Below are 25,457 nucleotides of genomic sequence, written 5' to 3' on the forward strand. Positions count from 1 at the left end.
ATTTTACGTCTCCGTCTTTACGACAAACGTTCTGAAAAATATTAGCATTTCGTGTTCGTTTTGACTTTGTGTGGACGGGGCCTGATACTGCTCCATAGAGCTGTGATTTTGGGGCGTGTTTCGAACGAACCAGGAAAAGAAAATGCCTCTGCACTCAATTGGATAGACCTACAACCAATAAGAGCAACGGAGTGCGTGACGTATGTTAAGCGACGCATAGTTGTTGTCAACAAAAATCAAAGCGTGCAGTTGCACGCCTAGAATAAGAAGATGAGCCTTGATCGCGTTTCTCTGTTCCTCTTTTAAAATTAATTTGCTGTCGATATCTTCTAGAACAGACCTAATAGCAGAATCTACTCACCTAAACTCTCCAGCGGCAGCCATTGTTGTTGTCACCCAAGCGCGCTTTGGTCACGTGGTTGATTACGTTACTGTTGATCATCTGTCCATCATCGTATAAAGCCCGCCCTGACAATTTGATTGGCCCGCCAGATTTTGTGCGAGCACACTCGCGCTACTACTGAGCAATGCCAGACCGAACTTCCCGACCTCAAACGTTGTGGGCGGGACTAAGTTCGGAATGGCACCCAGGCTAATAGCGCCCCTAGTGGCTAAACGTTACATAGAGTTGCTTTAAATGAAGCTGAACAAAGTGAAAGGGAAACTCATTCTCTTGTTGATGAAAAAAAATCCAGACTAAGATAGTGACACTGAAAGCCTTCTTTGCTTTATTTTTTTGCAATAGGCAAACATAGGCTACCTTTCTTGTTGTGTTTATGCCTACAAGGATTTACTGGTCATTTTTTTCTACAGAAATTGGTCTAATTTCCTTGTTTGATTGAAACGTTGAAATCTTAATCGCTATTTCTTGGTCTGCAGGATGTTCCTCATTCATTGTTTTAAAATAAAATAATTTATGCCTTTCCTTCCAGTTTATGGTTAGATGCTAACTCGTGTTGTTCTTTCACATAAAACCCCTCATTGTTAAAGTAACTATTTCTGGTTGTTGTCATTTTCTTCCTCCACTTGTGTCTCTAGCTGCCAGCGGAGACTACTGGCGGCTGCTCAATCCTGGAGAGTACAAGGTGACGGCCAAAGCAGACGGCCACACCTCCCACACGCGGCTCTGCATGGTCGGCTATGACACCGGAGCGACCCCCTGCAGTTTCACCTTAGCCAAGTCCAACTGGGACCGGATCAAAAGGATCATGGCTCTGAATGGGAACAGGCCCATTCGAGTCGTTCCAAAAACCAACAGGTTGAAGGCGACTGTGTCGACTACTGGGGCGCCGCCCACCACCACCACAGTAGCATACCCTCGGGCCAACCCTCAGAGAGCTGAGCGACTCAGGCGACTCAGACTGATGCGCTTACGACGACTGCAAGCCAGAAGGTCAAGAGGCAGGATCTCAACCACCCCCCCAACTACGACGACAACAACAACAACAACCACCACAACAACAACAACAACACAACCACCAGAGACTGAGAGCACGACCTCCTGGTACGACTCCTGGTTTCCTGTGGGCAGCTGGACAGAAAACCCGTTTGACGCCTTCTTATTTGACTCGGCGCCCACACAGGAATATAACTTTGAATATAAAATTGATTAAAACACATTAAGGCCTATCTCTCATCAATAACCACAAACTGGCACTGCAGTCTTTCAGCTTTTTCTGTTTTTAGGAATCTTTATGGAGTGAGAGATGCACCGAGAAACTGGAGGATTTTTAACACTAAACCCTGATCAGTGACCAGATATGGAGTGAATTCTGTTCAATTATTGTTGAAAGAAAAGAAAACTAATTGCGGACAGAAATGTTAAAAAAGAGAGAAGATTTTATTTAATAAAATGTTTTTAATATTTGTTTTCGCAGATATTGTTTTTTAGGGGTCTTTTTCTATTTTTCACATTTTAAGTTTTTAAATGTATAATTTTTTTTTTTTTACAATTTGTTATCTTAAATATTTTTAAATGTTTATTCTTTTATTTTACGTGTTCTATATTTCGATAAATTTTTATTTCTTTTTCAGATTGAGTTTAACAAATTTTATTATTGTCAAGTTATATTACTCTATATATGGATGCCTGAAATATTCATAATTAAATGAATAAAAACAAAATTATGAAATGAATAACAGACAAATATATAGTATAGCCATGAAATTCTGAAGAAAAATGATTTTAAAAATATAATAAAAAAATAAACTATTATTCAAAAATCTAAATTCAGCACAAAAGAGTTAAAAAATAACATTTGAAAAATATTAGTTTGAAATAACAAGTGGAAAATTTCTGGATTTTATTTTTTTATTTTTGTTTTTCCAATGTGGATTTAAAAATCTGTTCTTCGCTTGCAACAATAATGGAACAAAATTCACTCCATAAATTAGATCGCTAGGAATGCTGATTCCTATACCTCTCTGGTCATTAAACGCACCATAAAGTCTTACAGGTCAAAATAACAGAGCTATTCGGTGTGGAAGTTGACTTACCTGAGAATGAGGGCAAAACTTGATGTAGTAAGTAGAATATTATAGTAGTAAAACGAAGTCAGACGAAGCACACAGATCTAAGAAGTTGTATTTTACATATTTTTCAGACATTTGTGATTTATTCAGGCTGAGAAAGAGACTTTCACAACATAACAGGAACTCACTGCAGCAAAGTTAGTTTTATCCTTTTGGTTTTCCAAAATTCTTTGAACATGCTGTGAATGTTGGCAAACGTCTGAGAATCTCCTTTTTTGTCATAAATATGAGTTAGTTACTAGAGACCGATGGTTAGTTACTAATGCAAACCAATTTAACCACTGATATGAGGCCAGACACAGTTTAAAGCATACCTTCTGTTTGTTATTGCTTTAAAAGGTATAATACTACAAGGTTCTGCCAAAGATGCACATATATAATAAATATAGGAGCAGTTTTATTTAAAACACCTAAACTTGTCTGGATTTAATACCATAAGGCCTCCAGTGTGCCACATCCATGACTCCATGCTTCTCTGCGCTCTCTTGCTTTCTATGTTCTTCCTACTTTCACGTGGATCATTTTCTGAGCTCATGTCAATTTTGGTCACTTTGATATGGAGCTAAATCGGTCTCACACAATGATTCACGCAAGCACAAAAAGTCCACACATACACAGTACAAGATCCACACACACTCACAGCACGATACTTTCTTGTGATTGGCTTATACAAGGGAGCACTGTAATTGGTTGCAAACCATCCGGTTTAAAAAAATGCATTTGTGTATCAAGGCATGTCAGGAGAGTCTCAAAAATCCACACACAAATGCAGCAAAGTTTAAAGACCAATGGTACTTTGTAATTTATTCATAGTTGTTTAAGGCCCAGAAATACTTTGGCAAATAATGTGCTGTGCATGTGTGGATCTTGTATGCTTGCCTGAATCCTGCTTTGTGTGTGTGGATCTTGTCCTGTTCATGTACGAATCACATATGTGTATTTGTGAAAATTGTGAGGCAGATTTAGCTCCATACTTTGAGGGTTAAACCAACTGAAGAAATAAACTGCCTGTGATTGGCTACTTCTCAGGGAAAGTCGTGTTAGCAAAGCATCTTCAGGCTAATATCTGTTCTCTTTAAGGGTAAAAACTGTTTTAATTATGTCATCATTAAATAACTTCATTTAACTTATTCATAAATGTGTTCTGACAGCATTAGCTCACCGTTTATAATCAGGAAAGTAAGGTTTGAATAAACTCAGGTTTATTGCTGAACACAGACATCTACATTTTAAATCTGTTTGCAGATAGTGTTAGGATTTTTGTGTGTGTCCAGCATTGTGTTTATAAAATTATCAGTAAATGAATCTAACTGTTGAAGAGAACAAGAAGATGCTTTGCTAACGTTTCCACCCCTAAACAGGAAGAAACCAATCACAGGCAGTTTACTTTCTCTGATTGGTTCCTCCCTCTAAATGACAAACAGTCTATGAACACAGAAGGTGGTGGACTAAATACTCAATGATTGATACTTATTAAACTTTTACTCAAATACAAGTAAAAGTTAACTGAGATTGAAGTACTCAGTTTTGAAAATACTTGAGTGTTAAAAAATTGAATGTTTCTAGTATCAGTACATCTCTATCATTTTGGGAGTAATTTTAAAGAACCTGTAACTTTCAGAAACCAGCTGATGTATTGATGCGTAGAACTACCTGCTATAGATTCTACAGCACCTGGAAAGAACTACAACATAAAAATGTCACGCAAAAAAAAGGGCAGTTATTTTGATTATTTTTTCCATCCATCCATCTTCTTCTGCTTATCCGGGGTCGGGTTACGGGGGTAGCAGCTCCAGAAAGGAGGCCCAGACGTCCCTCTCCCCAGCCACTTTGGCCAGCTCATCCAGGGAAACCCCAAGGCGCTCCCAGGCCAGCCGAGAAACATAGTCCCCCCAGCGTGTCCTGGGTCTCCCCCTGGGCCTCCTACGGTGGGACGTGCCTGGAACACCTCACCAGGAAGACGTCCAGGAGGCATCCTAACCAGATGCCTGAGCCACTTCAACTGGCTCCTCTCTATGTGGAGGAGCAGCGGCTCTACTCTGGGTCCTCCCTGGATGACTGAGCTTCTCACCCTATCTCTAAGGGAGAACCTGGACAACTAGGGAGAAAACAAATTTTGGCCGTTTGTATCCAGGATCTCGTTCTTTCGGTCATGACCCAAAGCTCATGACCATAGATGAGGACAGGAACGTAGATCGATCGGTAAATCGAGAGCTTTGCTTTTTGGCTCAGCTCTCTCTTCACCACAACAGACTGGTGCAGAGCCCGCTTCCCAGAAGACGCCGCACCAATCCATCTTCCCCTCATTCGTGAACAAGACCCTAAGATTCTTAAACTCCTCTAACTTGACAAAAGCCAGATGCATGTCTCGCTCCGCCTAGCTCCACTCACATACATCTGGGAACCCGCCATAGGAATTGCCTTTACTGAAGGCTGGGCCTTATCAAAACTCCTTGCATATGATTGGATAAGCCACTTGTCTGTCATCTTTATTGACGTGCTATTTCAACCACTCACACCGAAGCTAACCCGTGACGCTGTGAGAGGAGGAGCCATTTGGTAGATCAAGCTCTTGCCAAATCCGGTCGGGAGAAGGGCGAAAACATCGTTTCCACCATCAAAAGCCTTCAAAGCCGTTCTCTGATGTTCTTTTAATGAAACAATATCAGATAGATTGGACAACACAGAAGAAATAGCAGCATCAATGCTAACGCTTGCTTCCTCAATGCGAGCCGCCATTGTTGTTGGAATCTCACGGTCGCTTCTCCACTCCAGGACACACCCACCCTGCGTCCTGATTGGACAGACCATAAATTCGGTTGGGGAAATCACTTTCAATGAGCGGGTTCCCAGATGTATGTGAGTGGAGCTGGGCGGAGCGAGACATGCATCTGGCTGTTGTCAGGTTAAAACTCCTCCACTAGGGGCAGTAAATCCTCCCAACCCGGAGAAGGCACTCTACCCTTTCCGGCTCAAGACCACGGTCTCGGATTTGGAGGCACTGATCCTCATCCCGGCCGCTTCACACTCGGCTGCAAACCGCTCCAGTGAGAGCTGCTGATCATGCTCTGATGATTATTTCTTATTTTAAAAAAAAACAAACAAAAAGAAAACAGTATTGTCTTGATTCTCCTCATACTTTCACTATGGAATAAAGGTTTAAGGTTGAATCTATTACCACACTCGTGGGAGCTGAGTCGAGAGGCACAGCTCTCGATTTACCGATCAATCTACAATCCCACCCTCACCTATGGTCATGAGATCTGGGTAATGACCCAAAGGACAAGATCGCAAACTGAAATGAGTTTCCTTCGCAGGGTGGCTGGGCGCACACTTCGAGATTGGGTGAGGACAAAGGTGTAACTTTGTGATGAAAGTTGGTTGGGACGGCATACAGTTACTCGACTCGAACGCTTTCATTAGGTTTCTGTATTTTCCAAAAATGAGCTCAAACATATATTTATTGAATGCTTTCCTATTGTTGAGAACAAGAGAACCATAACACCCTGATATTTATATTTATAGGTAGAGAGATGCCTTTTAGTGTATTACATATATAGGGTCCAAAAACACTCATGTATAAAAAAATAATGATTAACAGCCGATTCCGATGCCAATATCGACATATCATGCATCCCTAGAAGTACAATTTAAATTCCATCCATCCATCCAGAAAAATATGGATATGCTGGATTTTAAATATAACATTTTCTTTCTTGCAAAGTTTCTGGTAAACTTGGAGATATATTTTATTGCATGTTTTATTTCCCAGTAAATCAGTTTCACCTTTAATCTGCAGCTCTCCCTGCTCCTCTCTGTGCTCTGTTTAAAAAGATTTATGAATCTATTAATCATATAATGATGCCAGAAAAAAAAAATCAAGATATGTAGAAGCTCTGCAGTCTGATTCTGTCTGTTCAATAAGAAACCATTTTAACCTGTAACTGGGAGTCATGGTCCTCCAAGAAGCCCAGCTTTTTTTAAGTAGTAAAGAAGTACAAACTGTTTTCTCAAGCTTCTTGCATTATATTACTAACTTGTATAACCTTATAATCTGTTGTTGTTTTTAGTTAAAAAAGCTCAGAAAAAGCTTAATCATTTAAAATCGGTGTGGAGAGTAATTCACGTGTGTGTTTTAAATAAAAATATGTGGACTTTTGGCAGAATGAAGTTTTACAGTGACTGATTTCTGATGTTGGCGCTGTCTCTATATTAAGCATCCAATCAGCTCTGACTGCTGGAAGGTTAGAAGAGTTATTTCTTTGGCAGGTCAAAGATTTACAGCTTCTAACTCGGATCGGTGCATCTCTATTTATGAAGGAAGATGTTTTTTTTTTTTTAGGAGAGCTTCACCTTCTAAGTAGAATCAGGTCCATTTAATTAAAATCCTCTGCTGAGCAGGAACTTCCTTATGGGTAAACTTGTGCATCTTTTTCTTTATCTTCTTCATGTAAAGTGATTTCTTGTACTTGCTAAATGAATAAAAATAATAAAACTAAGCTGATCTGTTAAGGTAAAGCAGGTAATGCGTAAAGCCTTTTGTTATGTCTTTTAAATGCACGTATTTCATCTTATAGATTTCTGAAAATGCTGATGCTTTAATAAGCTGCTGGTACAGGTGATAATAGTTGAATAAACTTATGGCTTTCGTAATGGTATCGGTGCCCTATTTGTTGGTACTCGCCGATACCAACACCACCATTTCAGTGCTGGATCGGGGCCCTGCCCGATACTGGTATCAGCGCAACATTGGAATTTCCACTTTCCCACATTGTCCAGATAAAATGTTGGCGGCGCATCACCCCAAGCTCTGTTTGCAACATCGTTTTTATTGGTTCTGCTGTCAGGATTTAACTAATAATGGTTACAACTAAGCTGTTTGTCCATCCATCCATTTTTTTTCCTCTTTATTCGGGGCCAGGTCACAGAGGCATCAGTCTAAGTAAAGATGCCCAGACTCCCCGATCCACACACACCTCCTCCAGCTGCTTTGAGAGGCAACACCAGGTGTTCATAGACATAGTCCCTCCAGCGTGTCCTGGGCCTTCTATGAGGCCTCCTCCAAATGGGACATTCCTGGAAAACCCCCAGAGGGAGGCGACCAGAAGGCATCCAGAACAGGTGCCCGAGCCTCCTCAGCTGGCTCCTTTCGATGTGGAGGAGCAATGACTCTACTCTGAGCTCCTCCGTAACTGAGCTCCTCCACCGATCTCGAAAGGTGCACTCAGCCACCCTGCAAAGAAAAACTAATTTCAGACGCTGGTTTTCGCAATCTTGTCCTTTCGGTCATTACCCAGATCTCATGACCATAGCTGAGGGTGGGAACGTAGATTGATTGATTGATTAGACTGAGAACAATCTGATAGAGCGATCACATCACTGCTGACGCTCCATCCGTCCCTCACTCGTGAACAAGACCCCGAGATACTTGGACTCCTCCACTTGAGACAAGGACTTTCCACCGACCTCAAGAGGGAAGTCCACCTTTCTCCGGTGGAGAGCTACGGCCTCGGATTTGGTGGTGCTCATCCTCATGCAGGTCTGCCCCACACTCGGCTGCGAACCACCCCAGTTCACGGTGGAGGTCCTGGTTTGATGAGGCCAACAGGACAACATCATCTGTATACAGCAGATATGATATCCTGAGGTTCTCAAACCGGACACCCTCCGGTCCCTGGCAGCACCTAGAAATTCTGTCCATAGATGTAATGAACAGAACTGGTGACAAAGGGCAGCCCTGTCAGAGCCCAACATGCACCGGGAACCGTTGGGTAAATGTCAAAAAATCTTTGTAAATTACTTTAATTCTTGATAGGAGTTACACAAATTAATTACTATTTATGACCTGGTGACAAGTTTAGGACTTACGAGATACTGAAGAATTCAATGCTTTTTAAAGCTACAGTGTGTTATTTTCAGCAACATCTAACGTTCATACCGCAGCAACATGAACATCTCCCCCCCACCGCTTCTCCCCCCCCAACAGTATGCAAGCGTTACGGGACAAAATGTCTTCCACGACGTCCGCATCACCTACCTTCTCAAGTGATGAGGTTTGTTTACATAGATCATTTTAATACTGCCATCTATTGTTCAGTACCGTCTCAGTTCATCTCTCTTAACTTGCCGTAGTTACTTTCGAGCGTAATGGTCGATCTCGCAATCGCTAGTTTGTTGGCTCTGCGCTGCCGTAGCGCAAAGATGTCTGCCTCCATGGCTGCGAGACCCGCTCCTATGTAATTATAAATAACGAATTCTAAGGCAACTCAAATATTAAGGTTAAGAGGCTGAGCTCGTAGATGATAACATAGTTATGTATAATATATTACATTTCTGACTGTATATCCCTGTAATTATTACACACTGTAGCTTTAAAGCTTTTTAAGGGTCCACAGGAACCCTGCAGATTAAAATATAGTCAGACTGACTTAATTAGTTTTACTTTGTTTTCATTAAGACACCTGAGCTGCTTTGATAGCTCAGTGTGAAAAACAGCGGATCCCAGGCTGTTCTCTACATCCAGCCTGTTCCTCTGCTTGGTTTTAATGTGTCAAAAATGAAGGTGAACTCAAATGAAAACATACTTTTTGGTTGATAAAAGCTTGTTTAATTCTATTCAATTGGATCCTCACACACAAAAACAAATAACAGATCCGAGCCCTATATTATGTTACCATCTAAGCAACCAAATCTTTTCATGTACCACCTGCAATGCACGCGTGGGCCACTAGGGGTATATGTTCCCCATGTAGGGAAAAACTGCTCCAGTTAATTATTGATTACTAAAGCTACGTTCACACTGCAGCCTGAAATGACCCAAATCTGATTTTTTTGCCCATATGCGATCTTTTCATGTCAGTCTGAAAACACAGATCCGATCGTCTCCAATGGGACCCAGGCCACTAGGCTATGTGGTCCTGAATTCGATACGAATCTGATCTTTTTTAATGCGACCTTTGTCTGAACAGCCAGGTCGCATCCATCCGACCTGAACGTCATTAATACCTGACAGGGTTCCCTCTTCTGCTTCTTCCTACACAGAAGTGGCAAGAAAAACAACAACAATGGTGGACGATGATGCAGAGCGCAGTATTTATGTTTAACCATCTTGGAAAGATTGAGTTTTTAAGGTTGGGAAGGATCGTTAGATGTTCTCCAGCTCTACAATCCATGTTTACTTTGGTAAACACAGAGCACGCTGGCCTGTGATGTCATTGCGTCCTCTACTCTGAATGCGGGACACTTAGGTTGTATGAATGCAGTTCACACAGGACATCACAAACAAGTTTCATATTTGGAAATGTGAACGCAAAAAAAAAAAAAAAAAAAAATCGAAATTGAGCATCAAGGCCTGCAGTGTGAACGTAGCCTAAATTAGTTGACGATTATTTCTATAATCGATCGGTCCGATTGCTGCAGCCTTACATCTAACTTCTAGTTGCCGTTTTCTATGATCCTCCCAGCTGGATCCCAGAACAAAAACAACCAGAGAAGTTAAACCCAAGCAGGAAGTTTGATTCCTCTGACTGTTCCACTCCATCATCCACTCTATCAAAGTCAGCAGCAGACAGAAGGCATGAAGACGTTTTATTTGAAAGCATTTCAAATTAATTACAACGATAAATGTTCTAATGAGATAACAGGCCTAAGGATGACAGCTTTATCCAAAAAAGTCCACATCTCTTTTCAGATCGCATAAATTCATTTTGTTTTCAGCGTCTAAAGATTGTTCATATTTTCCCATCTGGTTGGACAGTGGAGCACAAAAAGTCCTGATGAGTCTGTGAGGAGGTGACACATCCAGAGCCGAGCCCCAGCAGCTACGATTTAGCACCATTGGCTTTCTTATTTCTTGATCCCGTGAATCGGAAACTCTTCAGCGGATTCCTTCCTGGGACGTTTTTCTGCCAGAGACAAAACCAGAACCTTCAGTTAATTGTTGCAGAAATAAAAACCTGCAGGAAAATGAATTTCAGATGAACTATAGCTTGCTGTCCAGAGCTGTGATAGGAACGTTGCTTCAATAAACTGGCCGTTCAATAATCACTCTATCAAAGTAACTATAGGGATTTAAACAAAATTATATATATATATATATATATATATATATATATATATATATATATATATATATATATAGAACGTCTGGTCACTCTACCATATCAACAGTTTGATGTTTCAGTGAGTGAGTGCTTGTTGCTGTGATGACACTTTACTCAGCAGCTTTGCTCGTTGTAAACCAACCAATCAGCTCATCTAAATATTCATGATCTTACCATTAATGGAAGAAAACCTGTCGTTTCATTCTGGGGCTTTTAACCAGGTAGCATTAGGGCTCATAGAACAGCAAATATGCCTTTTCAGCACCAAATACCCTGTAGAATCATTCTGTGACGCCTTATACCTTTATTATGAAGGCATTTTAGACTAATTATTTTAGTTTTGATTCCATCTTATTTCAAACTTCAATAAAAAGTCTATTTCAGCTCATCATTACAGCTTTCCTTAATAAAAATGGCGTTTCATTTTCATGGTTTGGATGTAAAACTGACCTTGAAGCTGCTTTTCACGATCCCCTCTGCTGCTGGTTTTATCCTCCTCTTTCTTCTCCTGCTGGACAGCGGGTTCACCACGCCTCTCAGCGTCTCTGGAACTGCAGGAAACATGGAAACGACAGTGATGGACACCATCAGGCTGACGGATGAAGCAGAAGCTGTGAGGACGAATCTGTGGCTGTTTAAATCTTTCCAAAGCGGGTTCTACTCTTTAAAGGGTTCTAAAGTGATTTAGAGCGAATATCAAGAGGACAAACAGCGCACTTAAAAATGTCCCTGTTTATATAAAATGAAAAAAAAAAAAAAATATATATATATATATATATATATATATCAGAAACAAAGGCTTTGTCTTATGCAGAAGGTCTCCAATAATGTAAATCAGCATATTTTTCTGACCAGAGTCCCTTTTATGAGTGAAAGAAATGCATTTATGCACTTTTGCCAAAATCACATTTCCACCTAGGACACTGCTCACTAAAACCTTTGTGGGAAAAAAAAAAAAAAAACATGCTTCAACTTATTCAGTCCAGATTTGCTTCAGTTATAGTCAAAATTATGATCTATAAGGTCTGATGGTTCATCCAGAGTTTCAAATGGAGTTTCATGGTGTTTTGAAGTGTTTATTTTGGACAACAATTTGGTGAGGCAAAACTTTTTTCTTTTTTTTTTTTCCTTTGTTTAATCACCTATAAATCAGACATAGTCAGACTCTGACTGGTGGGCCAGTCCTAATTTCAGCGTGTGAGGGCCGACCCTCCTGAAATCATCCCGGCCCCAACATTTACTCTCTGGCTGAAGCTCCTACCTGCGACAGTAAATAACTCCTGGAGAGGTAATCCAATGTTAACTACCTAAACGCCACCTAAGAAATATTCCTCAATGCATTTCTGTCATACCAATACAAACAACTGGATTTCTAATGTATGGTTTGGGAGCTGTACTTGCTTTAGTTCACATATGTAATCTCAGGTGGAATTTTCTCCTTTCTGTGTGATTTTTTTCAATAGTTGCACGCAGCTTTCAGCTCACACTGTACGACCAAACCGCAGTTTCATCGTACAGTGTAAGTTCACGGCTCACGATGTTTGTTCTCACACTGTGCGACCCGACGCTCTGATGCGATCTACCTGCTCACACTGTACGTGTATAAACCAAGTGGGACTCAGCTAAGCAGTGAGATTGCACTACTTGGACTTGTCTATCCAGAAGCCAAACGAGTAGAAGAGGAATATGAATATGAAGCTCACTCAGGCTTCCTACAGCATAATGCAAGTTAAATTCAAGACTTTCTAAGACGTTTTAATGCCACTTGAAATAAAAATTTAAGATCAAATTCACAAGAAAAACCTGCTTGCTACAACTTAACCCAAAGGTTTACTTTAACATAAACCACTGCACTAATGTTTCAGATTTTGAAAAGCTTCCAATACAGGAAGAAAGCTAAAAACACCAATGACAGATATATTTTAACAATTATTTAACTGAATTCACAAACTTTGTCTTGCAGAGACAAGGCTGGAACAAAACTGAGAAATACAGACTGTTTCTCAGTAACTCGATTTTGACGCTTTGTGTTTCGTGCTTCGCATGTGTGACTCCACTGCCTTAATCCCCATCGTTCATCGTAACTAACGCCTTAGTTTTATTTTGAAGAATTCAATGCCTTTTAAGACTTTTTAAGGACCCGCGGGAAACCCTGTCACTAGAGTGAAACACGCTGCCTTTGCAATTTGTGCAATTTTGCGCAGAAAGCCCTAAAAAGAAAAGGTGACAACGTATTTGCACAAAGACATGGCTGAGCAAACGTGGCTACTACGGTCTGTCAATTTTACAGAAAGAATGAATGTCAAACATGTTTGATTTTCTCGCAACCTCATAATTCCTGATCAGGAGGTGGTCACTAGAGGGAGATCGTCCTTCGTTACCCCCTGTACACTACACTATACACCATCAGGCTGGAAGTCGGCCCAATCGAAAAATTCTCGCACGACTGGAAAGTCGGCCCGAAAAGGGCAAAAAAATCTTACAGTCTATGCCCGGCTTAAGACCCTCTGGGCTTAATGGGTAAAGAGTTTAGGATCTGCTGTAAACAGAAGATAAACTTTTATCTCTAATAGTGAAAGAAGCACAAAACAACTAAACAGCTACGACTTGATATGAAGCATTTAAAGCAGAGAGTCACTGATTCAGACCAGAAACATCTTGGGAAGACTTATGTTGGATTTAAGTGTTGATCTAAAACACAGAAGTTAAAGGAAGGAAAGGAAGAAGGTTTTAGGGTGGTGATGATTTTGTTTCTCACTCAGATAGTCGGGGATGTTCTTCATGTGAGGCTTGATGACAGCAGGATGAAGGTCTTTGTCGTGTCTCAGCAGCTGCAGATCTCTGGGGTTGTCCTCAAAGTACGTCTGTGTGAGAGAAGAGCCATCCGGTCAGAACCGGTGTAGGTACCAGATCTGCTTTCCTATGACGTCATCATATTCGGACAAACTGCATCGGACCCGTTTCTTAAGAATAAAATCTCTTTTGGAGTCTCAACATATTATTACCTATATTTGCTATTATTTTACATTTCATCGGTGATCTAAAGTAGCCAAAAGTAGATTCTAAGACAGACTGAGCTCTGCCATTTAACAAGGTGACAAAAAAAAAGTCTCAGCTTATTTTTATTCTTTATATTAAGATCTGAGGGCAGGAAGGAAAAAAGGAACATCTTAAAAAAATGACTTTCATAGAGATTTTACACAAATATAACAGTTATTCTACTTGTAGAAAACAAATGGTTGATTTTGACACAAAGTTAAACTGACCAAGTTAAAAGAGGCTAACCTGTTAGCGACTGAGCACAGCTAGCCACAGCGCTACCCAGCTCTACCTTTATGTAGTCTTGCGGTTACTTTGTTCACCATAAACATGTTTTCAGTTTTGTTATCAATTAGGTAAAACTTCCTGACACTACAGATCCTCCCGACTCTGCAGACTGATGCTGCGTGATGTTATTATCGTTGTCTGGGCAACCACAATGTTGCCCAGACAACGTTGCCCCGGCCGCCTCCCACCTTGAGTTTCTCGGAGTTGAGCAGCTCCTGTTTGATCTCCTTCAGTCTGGCCTCCCTCACAGCCTGCTTGGTCACCGCTCGCATTGCATCCTGGGAAACAAACGGCGTCAGAGCCTCCAGAGCGTGGCCGTGCTGAACGGTAAAAACATGGAGGGCAGCTGATGACTCACCCTGCACCTGTACCTGAAGCCTTCGATCTCCTCCATCCTGAACTCGTAGGGTTTGAGCGCAGACTCAGCTTTATCTGAACACAAACACTCCCGTTAGCAGCACATCAGAGAAAACAGAGCAGGACGGAAAGATCCCCACCCTGACTGGAACTCACCTCCACAGAGGGACTCCTCCACCTCCTCCAGAGCGCTGAGCTCTGTGTGAGCCACGAAGGACAGGGCGGTGCCCGGGTTGTCAGCTCTCGCCGTTCTGCACACAGAAAACAAAAAGTGTCCAAACGAAGGATAAAGAAGCTGAGAGCGGCGCGTCTGAACGGTACCGACCTTCCGACTCGATGAATGTAGGAATCCACCGATGTGGGGAAATCAAAGTTGATGACGTTGGCCACGTTTTGGAAGTCCACCCCCCTGGAGACGCCGTACTCCTTATCTTTGGCCCTGAAAAAAAAAAAAAAACAGTCCAGTCAGGAAACAAACGACGGGCCGGCTTCATTCATCAGACATTTGGGTCCTGATTGGTCTGAACTTATAAACGAAAAGTCTGCTTATATTCAGAATTCAAACCTATGAAAGTTCTTTAAATATAAAATTCTTACATACTGTTCAATAAATGATAAGCATTTTTAATTCAGAGTAATTTTCATCTGAATGTGTTTTACTGGAGGCATCCATGTTTGTCAGAGAACTCCACTGCCACCTACTGGTTTGTGACGTCACGGTGCTTTTGCTTGTAAAGCAGGGAGAATGGCGCTAGGCTTACCGCACCGTGACGTCACTGCCGAAGATGGCAGGAGGGAGGTGTTCTATATTTGGGCAAAAATGGCCGCTCCCAGACTCCGTGATTGCGAAATTCATTAAATCACAAAGAACGTATTAGTTTTAGATATAAATGATGATCCATTGAGCATTCCTAGCTGACCAGACTTTTCCTTTTAATCCCTTCATACCAGGAATATTCTGCTTCATAAAGACAGATAACCGTTAGCCTGAGACCAATTAGTCCAACCAGTTACTCCGTTACACATCTCTGGTTGGAATCAGGGGCCGTTTCTCAATAGTGAACTTGTGCGTTCTCATGTGCTCGTGAAACGTCATCAGCCTCAGCCCTAGTACTGTTTCTTTTCATGAGAACAGCAGACAGAGAATGGACAAGTGCCCGGATTTTGTTTTCGTCCCTCCCTCTTTACCCAGCATGCATCAGAGCAGACTTGTCCATTCTTGAGATTGACAGCTGTCCCAGCATGCACTGCGGCAGCAGCAGCTTTTAATGGAGTGTTCACAGAGCTCAGAGTGTTAAGTTAAAAGTTCAATAAAAGTACATTTTAAGATCATCTGAGGAGAGAACATTATATTTTTAAGCGTCACTATACGGCCCATTTACTGATATAATGTGAAATGGAAAAAAAACTTCTGAAGTTGAGAGGAGCACAGCAACCAGTGGAGCTCTGAGGCCAACAGCAGCGAGGGCTAACCAAAGCCCGTCTGCAGCAGCCCTCTCTCTGCATAGCTGTGTGTGAAGGACCTCTGGTTCTGATTTTTTTGTTTTATTTGGGAAAATGTTCATTTGATTTGTGTTTATCTGACTGTGTTCATTATTATTACCCCACTACATGACAAAAGTCAGAATTTATTATCATCTAGAGACTATTAATAACAGGAGGTGAAATGCAGCTCCAGAAGAGCAGAGCGTGTGGTGATGTCATCAGTACGCTTCTGTTCTAATTGACCCAGATTTATGCTACATGCTCCCGTTCTCACTGAGTCAACATTTTCCTGTGTTCTTCTCAGGAACATACTTGGCGAGGACCTGAGTCCGTACGCACGTTGTTGTGAACTGAGAAACAGCCATTATCGCTACAAGTCTGTTGCACATTTGAGGTGAGATCAGACTAAAGGGCTGGTTATCCTCCCGCAGCAGTGTGTCACAGTGAGTTTGTAACAGATATTTTTGATTTATGCCAAATATTGAAGCGTGGTCTGCACTATGTTATTCCACGCCACAACGCAAGAGGACAATCAGGAACTAGCTGTGGGTCTACATAGTATTATTACCCAAATTATACCCAAAAACTTCAGATCCTATTACTGATTTTGGGGGATTTTTCATTTATTTGTTTTCTTGTTCTGCCGGTTTGTTTAATCAAAAGCTTGGTTAGACATTCTCTCTTCTCTTTAACTGCTGCTTTAAAGGTGGTTAATGAGAAGGTGAATCATCCGTGCTTCATTCTGCTCAACAGTACAGCCTATTTAAGTCTGCTACATTCAGACCGCAAACAGCAAGAGCAGCAAAAACGCACGTTGCCTAATTTTTGATGCTAGTACAAGTTTAGTTCTGACGTGTGGCTGAAGCATCTCTGCTGCTCTGGCTGCGCGGTGGAAAAAGTGGGTCTGATGGGCGTTGGGTGGAGCTCCCCTATCCTTTCTTTACCTGTAACAATGGCAGCTATATTTGCTGTGATCAGTGGGTAAAAACTAGTTTTATATGTTTTTAGGTGAGCCTGAAAACTTCATCAGTGCAGTCAGTTAATCCAGATTACCATCCTACCTTCAAATATTATTTCTGTTGGAGCTGCTCAGACCCCCGTACACCAACTTTTGTCTTGTTAAAGTGGTCAGCTACACACCCAGGTCATCAGACAGACACTTTTGAACATTAATTTACTTTTTTTAATTTTTACTTTCAGTTGGATCTGTGTTGGTTTCATGGAAATATTCAGTAAAACTGGTTTTCACTTATTTATTAAACTCACTTGGCTCCTTTCTCTGAGCTCTTTTGCTTCTTTTCTTTCCCTGAAGACGACACAGCAGGTTGAACCAACGTCTGCTCATCCGAAGCGATGATGATGTCATAGAAGCCCTGGTTAAACTGGCTGATGATGTGGCACCTGAGGAGGAGCGGAAAGCGGCAGCCATTCAGGTCGGGGACCTTGTGGAAGAATCCACATCATTTAACCAGGAGGGGCGGCGGCTCTCACCTGGACTGGACCGGCAGCTCCGAGTTCAGGACGCAGGCGGGGATGGCGAACTGTTCCAGGAACAGTTTGAGCCTGTAGCTCCGGTCCACGGCTCCGACAAACAGCAGCGTTTTCCCCTGAACCAGCTGCAGCTTCAGCAGCGTGTAAATCAGCAGGAACTTGTCCTCCTCCTCACATTTGATGGTGTACTGCTGCAGCTGGCTGCTGTCTGGGAGCTGAGAGCCCTGGAGCTTCAGGGTCACCTGAAAACACAAACCCAGAGAAAGGATGGTCAACTTTGCTGTTACTTCATATTTTATTTCTTCAAACTTAATTTTTTTAAAGAGATTTCATCATTTCCTTTTTTAAACTTGTTTTTCAGATTGAGTTTTACAACTTCTTTTCAAACTGTCTCTTTGCTTGAAGCCAGTACACAGTATTGTGGACGATTTTCACAATCTTTTTAAAAGACCCGCCCTCTCCACATGTGGGAGAGCGTGAACAAGCCCATTCCTCCTCGTGCACACCCTGTTTAAAAGTTGCTGTTCTCATAGCTCATAGTTTACTGTGTCCGAATGTCCTCCCAAACCCCTATATGCCTCAATCACTAACGAGGAGAGCTCTATGGGCAAAGCATTCTGGGATATATCTGCCTCTTCTGATGCCTTTCTTTTCTTCTCATACACTTTATAAACATTTTCAAAGAACTGTGGTTAGAAAGGTGAGCTTCAATGACTGTCTGAAAATGTAGCTCACCACCACTGATCTCCAAGTATTCACAGGATTGCTGATTGCCCGTTGGTAATTCGGGGTTGAAGTGAACCATCTATATCTATATATATCTATATGTTAGGGATGGAACGGTTCACAAAATCCATGGTTCGGTTCACGGTTTCGTGGTCACAGTTTTCGGTTCGGTTCGGTATATGTTGTTAGCATGACATGTTGGTCGTGTTGCTGTTAGTATAAACAAAACGTGTTGCACAATGCTTGCACACTGTTGCACTTTTATCCACAACTTTCTTTCCGCCGTCATCGTAGGTCACTCTAAATGCAAAGCGCTCCCATACAGCAGACCTATAAAGTGCTGCTGGCGCGTCTTCCAACTCCTGTTCTTTCCCACTCGCCATACCCACACAATTCTCCACAACAACTGATTTATTTCTGCTACACCCGGCTACGCTGCTTTGCTTCTTCTTCTTCTTCTTGTTTACTACTGGTGGCTGGCTTTGGTCGCAGTACCACCACCTTCTGCTCTGGAGTGTAAACGCTTCGCCTATGAGAAAAAGGAGCAGCGCATGAACCGAACGCAACACACGCGAACCGAACCAAGACAGTCGAACCGAACGGTTCGGACGGTTTTCATAAATTGTCCCATCCCTAATATATATATATATATTTATGAAAAATAAAAGAAAATATTGTTTGAGGTTTGACAAAACTTTAAAAACTGTTTTTAATTTCCCAAACTTCATTTCATGTCTTCTTTTTTCCTTAAAACTTTTTATTTAAAAAAAAACACGTTCTTTGCTTGTTGCAATAATAATGGAGCAAAAATTCCCTTCATACAAATGAAAAAAATAACCAACAACAAAATTATTCCCATTTTTTACAGTTCATCAATTAAAACAGCTGCCCTGTTCACCTGATGAACACATGTCTCAGTCCACGGATATTTTTAGTCCGTTTCCAAAAGAACGGACTCATTTTGGGTTGATGGAAAACCTGCAGGAGGAGTGAAGAATAAAAAGAGGGAGATTACCGGGTTATGAAGCAGCAGCTCCTTTAAGGCCTGGACGTCCTCGTTGAAGGTGGCCGACATGAGGAACGACTGATAGATCTTTGGCAAATGGCTGAGAGAAAATAACGGAAACAAGTTAAAGCACAAACACACATAGCGAGGAGAGAACACACCTTTAATGGAATAAAAAAAAATAATAATTGAATCATAATTAAATGTTTTTAACTCTAAATAAAATGATCAGAGTCGACCTGCTGCTGGTATTTCTTAGATCTGTTTGGTTTGTAGCTTCCTAGTGCTGCAAAACTGATCAAAATGTAAGTTAAGTGTATTTGCCTTTTATTGAGAAATAAAATACAATAATCCAGTGGTTCCCAAAGTGTGGGGCGCGCCCCCGGCGCGGGAAGCGGTATGGATGAATGAAGAAAAAAAACAAAAAAAACAGCGCTTGCTTGACTGAGCATAATGGACAGTTGTGACACTGCAGCCCAGATTTGAGAAGATCTACAGCAACAAGCAGGCTCACTACAGCCACTGAAAAGATGGGAGGATTAAAGTACAAAGAAAAAACTCTCAGGGAGCTGTTAAATGTTTTCACTGCATTTTGCACAGAGGCTTTTTTAATGTATAGATTATAGCAAAGTTAAATATTGTTACAAGTAAAAAAAAAGAAATATGTTTAAAATAACACAGACAACAAATAATCCTCTTCTAATCTACATTATAGAACTATGAAAAAAATACAGTTACACAAAAGTGTTCCACTGTAAAGATGGTGTAGTTTGTTTTGTTGCAACCTGAAGTGTGAAATAAACTTCAGGGGAGTTTGAAAACAAAATATGTGTATAGGTTTATTATATCTGGTTGAACCCAGTGTGCCCAGTTTATTCTTTTTTTTTTGGGGGGGGGGTTTGTTTGATGGGGGGGCGTGGAAATTTTATTGTAATCCAAAGGGGGGCCCAGAAGAAAATCTTTGGGAACCACTGCAATAATCTGTCAATGGAATGAATGTTGCCCTTAAATTAAGATGTTTTTTTTTGTCCAATTTTAAACATAAATGTAAAACTGTCTAATAAAAAAGGGAAAATATAAACTTATTTTGAAGAAAACCAATCATATTTCATGTTGTCCAGTGAGTTTTATTCACTATGAATCACCATCATCTCCTAAATTCTCACCACAACAAGTTCTTCAGATCCGACTCGAAGCCGAAGGAGAAGACGAGGTCGGCCTCGTCTACCACCAGCATCTCCAGGGAGGAGTGGAGGACCAGGTTCTGGGCTTTGAGGTGGGCGAGAACGCGGGACGGCGTCCCCACAACCACGTCTGGCTTCTCCATCAGAATGGGTCTGTTCAGATTTCACGCCATTAGAAAATTAGACATAAACAGCAGAATTATTTTAACACATGAGGAGTTAATAATAAAGAACCAGAGGAACCGATGAACAAACATCCAACATTATAAATAAGATGCATGGCTGCAAAATAATCCAACATTTTGGTTTCATGGCTTTATAATAAAATGTGTACTATGAAAGAGACCTCCACACTTAAACTTAAAGCCTCATGGGAAGAGGACTTGAATATGACCATACCGGATCAGACATGGGACTCTATACTTAAACTGGTGAATACCTCATCTCTATGTACGCGCCATAGCCTTATTCAGTTTGAAATAGTACATGGAGCCCACCTCTCCAAATATAAACTATCTCGTTTCTATCCAGGAGTCTCCCCTTACTGCGATAAATGCAAAACTGCTGTAGCCACACTGCTCTGTATGTACTGGTCCTGCCCCGCTCTTGGTCATTTCTGGACAGATGTTTTCCGTACAATGTCCGGGTTGGCGGGAGTGGTGATGACACCTGGCCCTCCTCTGGCTCTGTTCACACTGAAGCCTGAAGTGACCCTAATCTGATTTTTTTTTTGCCCATATGGACCTGGATCTGATCTTTTTATGGCTGTCTGAACAACACAGATCCGATTTTTTTTTTCCAATGCGATACCAATCTGATCTTTTCAAATTTGACCTGTGTCTGAACGGCCAGGTCGGATTCATGAATGCCATTAATACCCGACAAAGGTCTCTATTCGACGTCTTGCTACGCAGAAGCGGCAAGAAAAACAACAACCATGGCAGATGATGATGCAGAGAGCAGTATTTATTTTTAACCATACTGAAAACATTGAGTTTTTATGGTTGGAAAAGACCGCTAGATGCGCGCCGGCACTACCATCCATGTTTACTTCCATAAACACAGAGCACGCTGGCCTGTGACGTCATTGCTTCCTCTACTGCGCATGCGGGACACTTGTATTGTATGACTGCAGTTCACACAGGAGATCACATACAAGTCGCACATATTTGGAAATATGAACGGCAACGCAAAAAATATCGGATTTCACAAAAAAAAAAACGGAATTAAGCATCAAGGCCTGCAGTGTGAACGTAGCCTTAGTGCTACTTGGTCCCAATGGAATTTCCCATTGGGAACCTACTAGCACTAAGTTGCTAACTAGTTAGCGAGATGCTTTTCCGATAAACCGGCTACAAGCAAACTTGCTTGCGAACCTTCCACCACAACAATCTCTTTCCGCTTGATAATAAAATCACATCCACTTTATTCTCTCGTGTAAAGTCGTGCACCACTCAGGAGAATACGGAAGACACGGTTGGTACGGCTGCTTCCCTACGACTTTAAAAATAACGGGACGATAATGAGAAGAAAAGCAACCATTAGTCCGGCTAATACCCCCGATATCTTCCGGTCAGAGACTAAGGATGCTTCCTGAACTGTAAAGCTCACCTCTGCGTCGATACGTCGGCTTTGCCGGAGATGTCGGCCACACGGACGTCTCTTGAACAGCACGACGTCAGCTGTCTTATCATGCTCTGAACCTGCTGGCCGAGCTCTTTGGTTGGTACCAGGATGAGAGCTCGAACATCCTGCTCACGGACACTCTGAGGACAAAAAACAAACATGGAGACGTCTTTAAACAGGAAATACAGCCTTTTTATTCTATTCCTGCGAAGTTAACATGTTCATGACTATTTATTGATAATATAATCCTAATAAGATTATATATTAAAGCTGCTCATGCAAATAGAACATTTTCTGAGGAACTAAGAGGATGAAAAAAGGAAGATGTCCATCAGATAAATGATCATTTCAATCCCTGCCCACCTGTTTGGATGCCAGGATGCGCTGTATGATGGGTATAGCGTACGCCGCCGTCTTCCCAGATCCGGTCCGTGCTCGAGCCAGAAGGTCCTTCCCTTCCAGTGCCAGAGGAATGGCCTTCTCCTGGATGAGGGTGGGCTGAGACCAACCCAGATCGGCCACCGCCTGAGCCCAGACAAGGACAGGAAGTAAAGAGCAGGTATGTGTGGAAAATCACTCAGATAAAAGGCCATGAATATGTAATCCAGCCACATATAGCGCTTCCTATGATTAAACTAATGTACTTTGACCTCTCCTGTCAGCTAAATAACACGATAAATTGAGGAAAAAAAGGAGAAAACAAATCTGAAAACACCAACAAATACTGCTTTATAGGTTGTTGTTTTTTTGTCGCAGTTTGCTTCATCAAACCTCTTATTGTTAGTAAAGCTTTATCTATTTATCTTAAGTTATCGATCAGCCCATCAAATTATCCATCCATTTTCCATCACCCTTATCCCTGCTGGGGTCATGAGGGGTACTGGTGCTGATTTCCAGCTGTCTAGTGGCGAGAGGCGGGGTCCATCCTTGACAGGTCGCCAGTCCATCGCAGGGCAACACAGAGACTAACAGGACAAACAACCATTCGCGCTCACACTAAGGAGAATTTAGAGAAACCAATTAACCTCACAGTCATGTTTTGCACTGTGGGAGGAAGCCGGAGTACCCGCAGAGAACCCACGCATGCTCAGGGAGAGCATGTAAACTCCATGCAGAAAGACCCGGGCCGGGAACCAAACCTTCTTGCTCCACTGAGCAGCCCATCAATTTTTCCATTAACCTAAAGTTGTTGGGTTTTTTTTTGCATGTTTTTTTTTTTTTCTCTTTTAATGAATTTCAGGAACTTTTTTTCATGTTTATTTGATGTGTCGGTTATCTATAAAAGGGAAATATTAGTGATGTTATGAGATAAACAGAGGCTTCGAGGCGTGTGTCGAGTCCTGGAGGGGGCGTTTCCGCAAGGCGTGTATCGAGGCTTGCTTCATTTGTGGGAGGAGCCAAAATGATGACGACCGAAGCCTCGCTACCCCGCCATACAACGTGACCGCTTTGGGAAGTGGTTCAGCCCGCACGGTACTTTGGCGGGCATTTAATTAGCCTTAGTATTCAGTCAAGATGTGGGAGTTTGTTGGAGAGTTGCTGTCAGTTGGATAGAGTAAGAATAGATTCTAAGAATAGATTGGTCGGAAAACAACAGATCTAGTTGGTTAGATTAAACAATGTAATGATCAAAATCTAAGCAAGCCACTGGTCACGGATGTAACGAGTTTTATTTAGTATTGCTTTCGTGATCATTGTCATTTTGCTAGTGCCGTCAGCTGTAAGACATGGACTTTCACTCTTGAGGGTGATGATTCAAAACCCACTTTAGAAAGTTACGATAAAACTTTTTTGGCTAATGTGACTAATTTTTATTGGTTTGCCCTAGTACAAAAACACTGCCAAAGTTAGATTGGCTCTGAACACATAACTTCCAACCAAAAACTGTGGAGAAAGTATTATGTTGGAATAAAATTGTCTAACACCTTTCATTTTTTTAGTCGAAGCCCAATTTACACAAGCACTTTTTTCACTAAAATGGCAGAAAAACTGTGATTATTCTCTTCTAAGACATTTTACACATAAAAATCTTATAAAAGATTTTGTTATACAGACCAATCATTAACAATGTTAATGTTCACGAGGCTTCATGAACTGTGGGGATCATTGAAGCAATTGGGTCAAACGGTTCAATTCCTTCATCTCAACATCCCTAGAAAATATATATATCCTATACACTTTAAATTGATGGTTTGGTTAATATAAAGACCTTCAAAATTATTTATCTAAAAAGATACTTCTTAACAAAATAGCATTTTTTAGCCAAGATTTGGAATATAAAAAAATCTTTCATTTATATAATATCTTTAATTTCATATTTTAAATTAACTTCAAAAGGCATAAAGGTGTAATTAAAATATAAACCTAAACATATGTTTATACTTTTATATTTATATGAAGAGAATGTGATCTATAAAACACAATTTAAAAAAAATGCTATCCATAAAAGTCAAGCTGAAAACTGAAATAAAAAAAAAACAAGAAAACTAAATATATAAAAAAGGGGAAAAAAAATGTGAATATATAAAATGTAAAAAAAAAAAAAAAAGTAATCCTCGAAACGCGTCTTTATTGAAAACTTTTTCAAAGTTTAATAACTGGTTTGCATGTTTTTGATTATTTTAATTTATTAAATGTGTTCTTTGCTTGCTGCTACAATAACGGACCACATTTCACTCCATAGTAAGGAGCTTTCCGCTGATTATTTTAAAGAAAGAGAAAAAGAACTAATAAAAAAACAACTGAACCCAAATCTAACATCTGACTGCCATCCAGTATTTCAATAAGCAGCATTTTCCATGAAATTAAACATTATTCAGACAAAATAAAAAATCTAAAACGTGTAAACCAAAACACAACAATGATTTCAACATCATCCCCTTCAAGACATTAACGCCTCGCACTCCTTTAGGATGTTTAACATTAAAAGGAAATTAACAAGTGATATAATCCCATTATTTTTCTGTTTTAATGTTATTTTAGTTCAACACGTTTTAAATCAACACGGGATGCAGCAGCAGCTGCTACGCAGGGATGAGGCTCCCCTCAGTTTCCATCTTTTTTTTAAACCGATTCTTGGTTTCCAAAGGCTTCAGCTGAAAACCGAACGTTTCACCAACAGCTAAATTAAACTTTCTTGATATCTTTTAAAGTATTTTACCTTTAAAAGGCGGTCGTCTAATCCCATTTCATGAAACTGAAGCCTCTCCGCGGCCATCACTGCTCCGCACTGCTCTCACATGTGAGTCGCGCAGATTAGACGTCATGCTGCCTTCAAGGTCTGTTGGAAAAAACGGAAATACGCCTTTTGTTTTTGCGTAATCGTCTTCATTATATGTTATATCCCCAAGTTTAAGGTTATTATAATCAGTCCTCCTTCGAGTGTTCATTATATATAAGAGACAAAGCTTTGCTTTTCTGCTCTGTGTAGAAAAGTAAAAATATGCTTTAAATTTCCAATGTTTTGTTATAAGTAGCTATTTTGTTTTGCACAAATTCTTGCCGATTGTTCTAACAAATCAGTGTATAACAAATCTATGTTTCCATTTGTCTATATTGCAAAGGATATTATAATAAGGTTGGAAAAAAAGTCAAAAGTACTGATGTTGTTTGTAAAGTTGG

At 40.9% G+C, this 25,457-nt stretch overlaps 2 protein-coding genes across 2 annotated transcripts in view; one reads left to right on the forward strand and one right to left on the reverse strand.

Annotated features, from left to right (window-relative positions):
- The window catches only part of aebp1a (AE binding protein 1a), a 41,436-nt gene extending 39,807 nt beyond the window's left edge, over positions 1 to 1,629 (forward strand). Inside the window, exon 19 of the mRNA XM_038296674.1 lies at positions 1,039 to 1,629. Within this exon, the coding sequence (XP_038152602.1) occupies positions 1,039 to 1,613 (575 nt within the window). The 3' untranslated portion in view covers positions 1,614 to 1,629. The remainder of the gene's footprint in view (positions 1 to 1,038) is intronic.
- An 8,473-nt stretch (positions 1,630 to 10,102) lies between these two features.
- On the reverse strand, positions 10,103 to 25,134 carry ddx56 (DEAD (Asp-Glu-Ala-Asp) box helicase 56). The gene is made up of 14 exons (XM_038296683.1): positions 24,997 to 25,134; positions 22,200 to 22,361; positions 21,822 to 21,976; positions 20,193 to 20,363; positions 19,036 to 19,126; positions 17,295 to 17,536; positions 17,070 to 17,204; positions 14,644 to 14,757; positions 14,475 to 14,569; positions 14,320 to 14,393; positions 14,150 to 14,239; positions 13,393 to 13,498; positions 11,085 to 11,185; positions 10,103 to 10,436 (listed from the first exon to the last, which is right to left on the reverse strand). Exons 1-14 carry the CDS (start codon positions 25,051 to 25,053, stop codon positions 10,353 to 10,355), a joined length of 1,677 nt encoding a protein of 558 aa, XP_038152611.1. The 5' UTR covers positions 25,054 to 25,134; the 3' UTR covers positions 10,103 to 10,352.
- Positions 25,135 to 25,457: the final 323 nt, after the last annotated feature.

This window comes from Cyprinodon tularosa, unplaced genomic scaffold, assembly GCF_016077235.1.
Source record: "Cyprinodon tularosa strain WSP-4 unplaced genomic scaffold, ASM1607723v1 ctg374, whole genome shotgun sequence".
Classification (NCBI taxonomy): domain Eukaryota; kingdom Metazoa; phylum Chordata; class Actinopteri; order Cyprinodontiformes; family Cyprinodontidae; genus Cyprinodon; species Cyprinodon tularosa.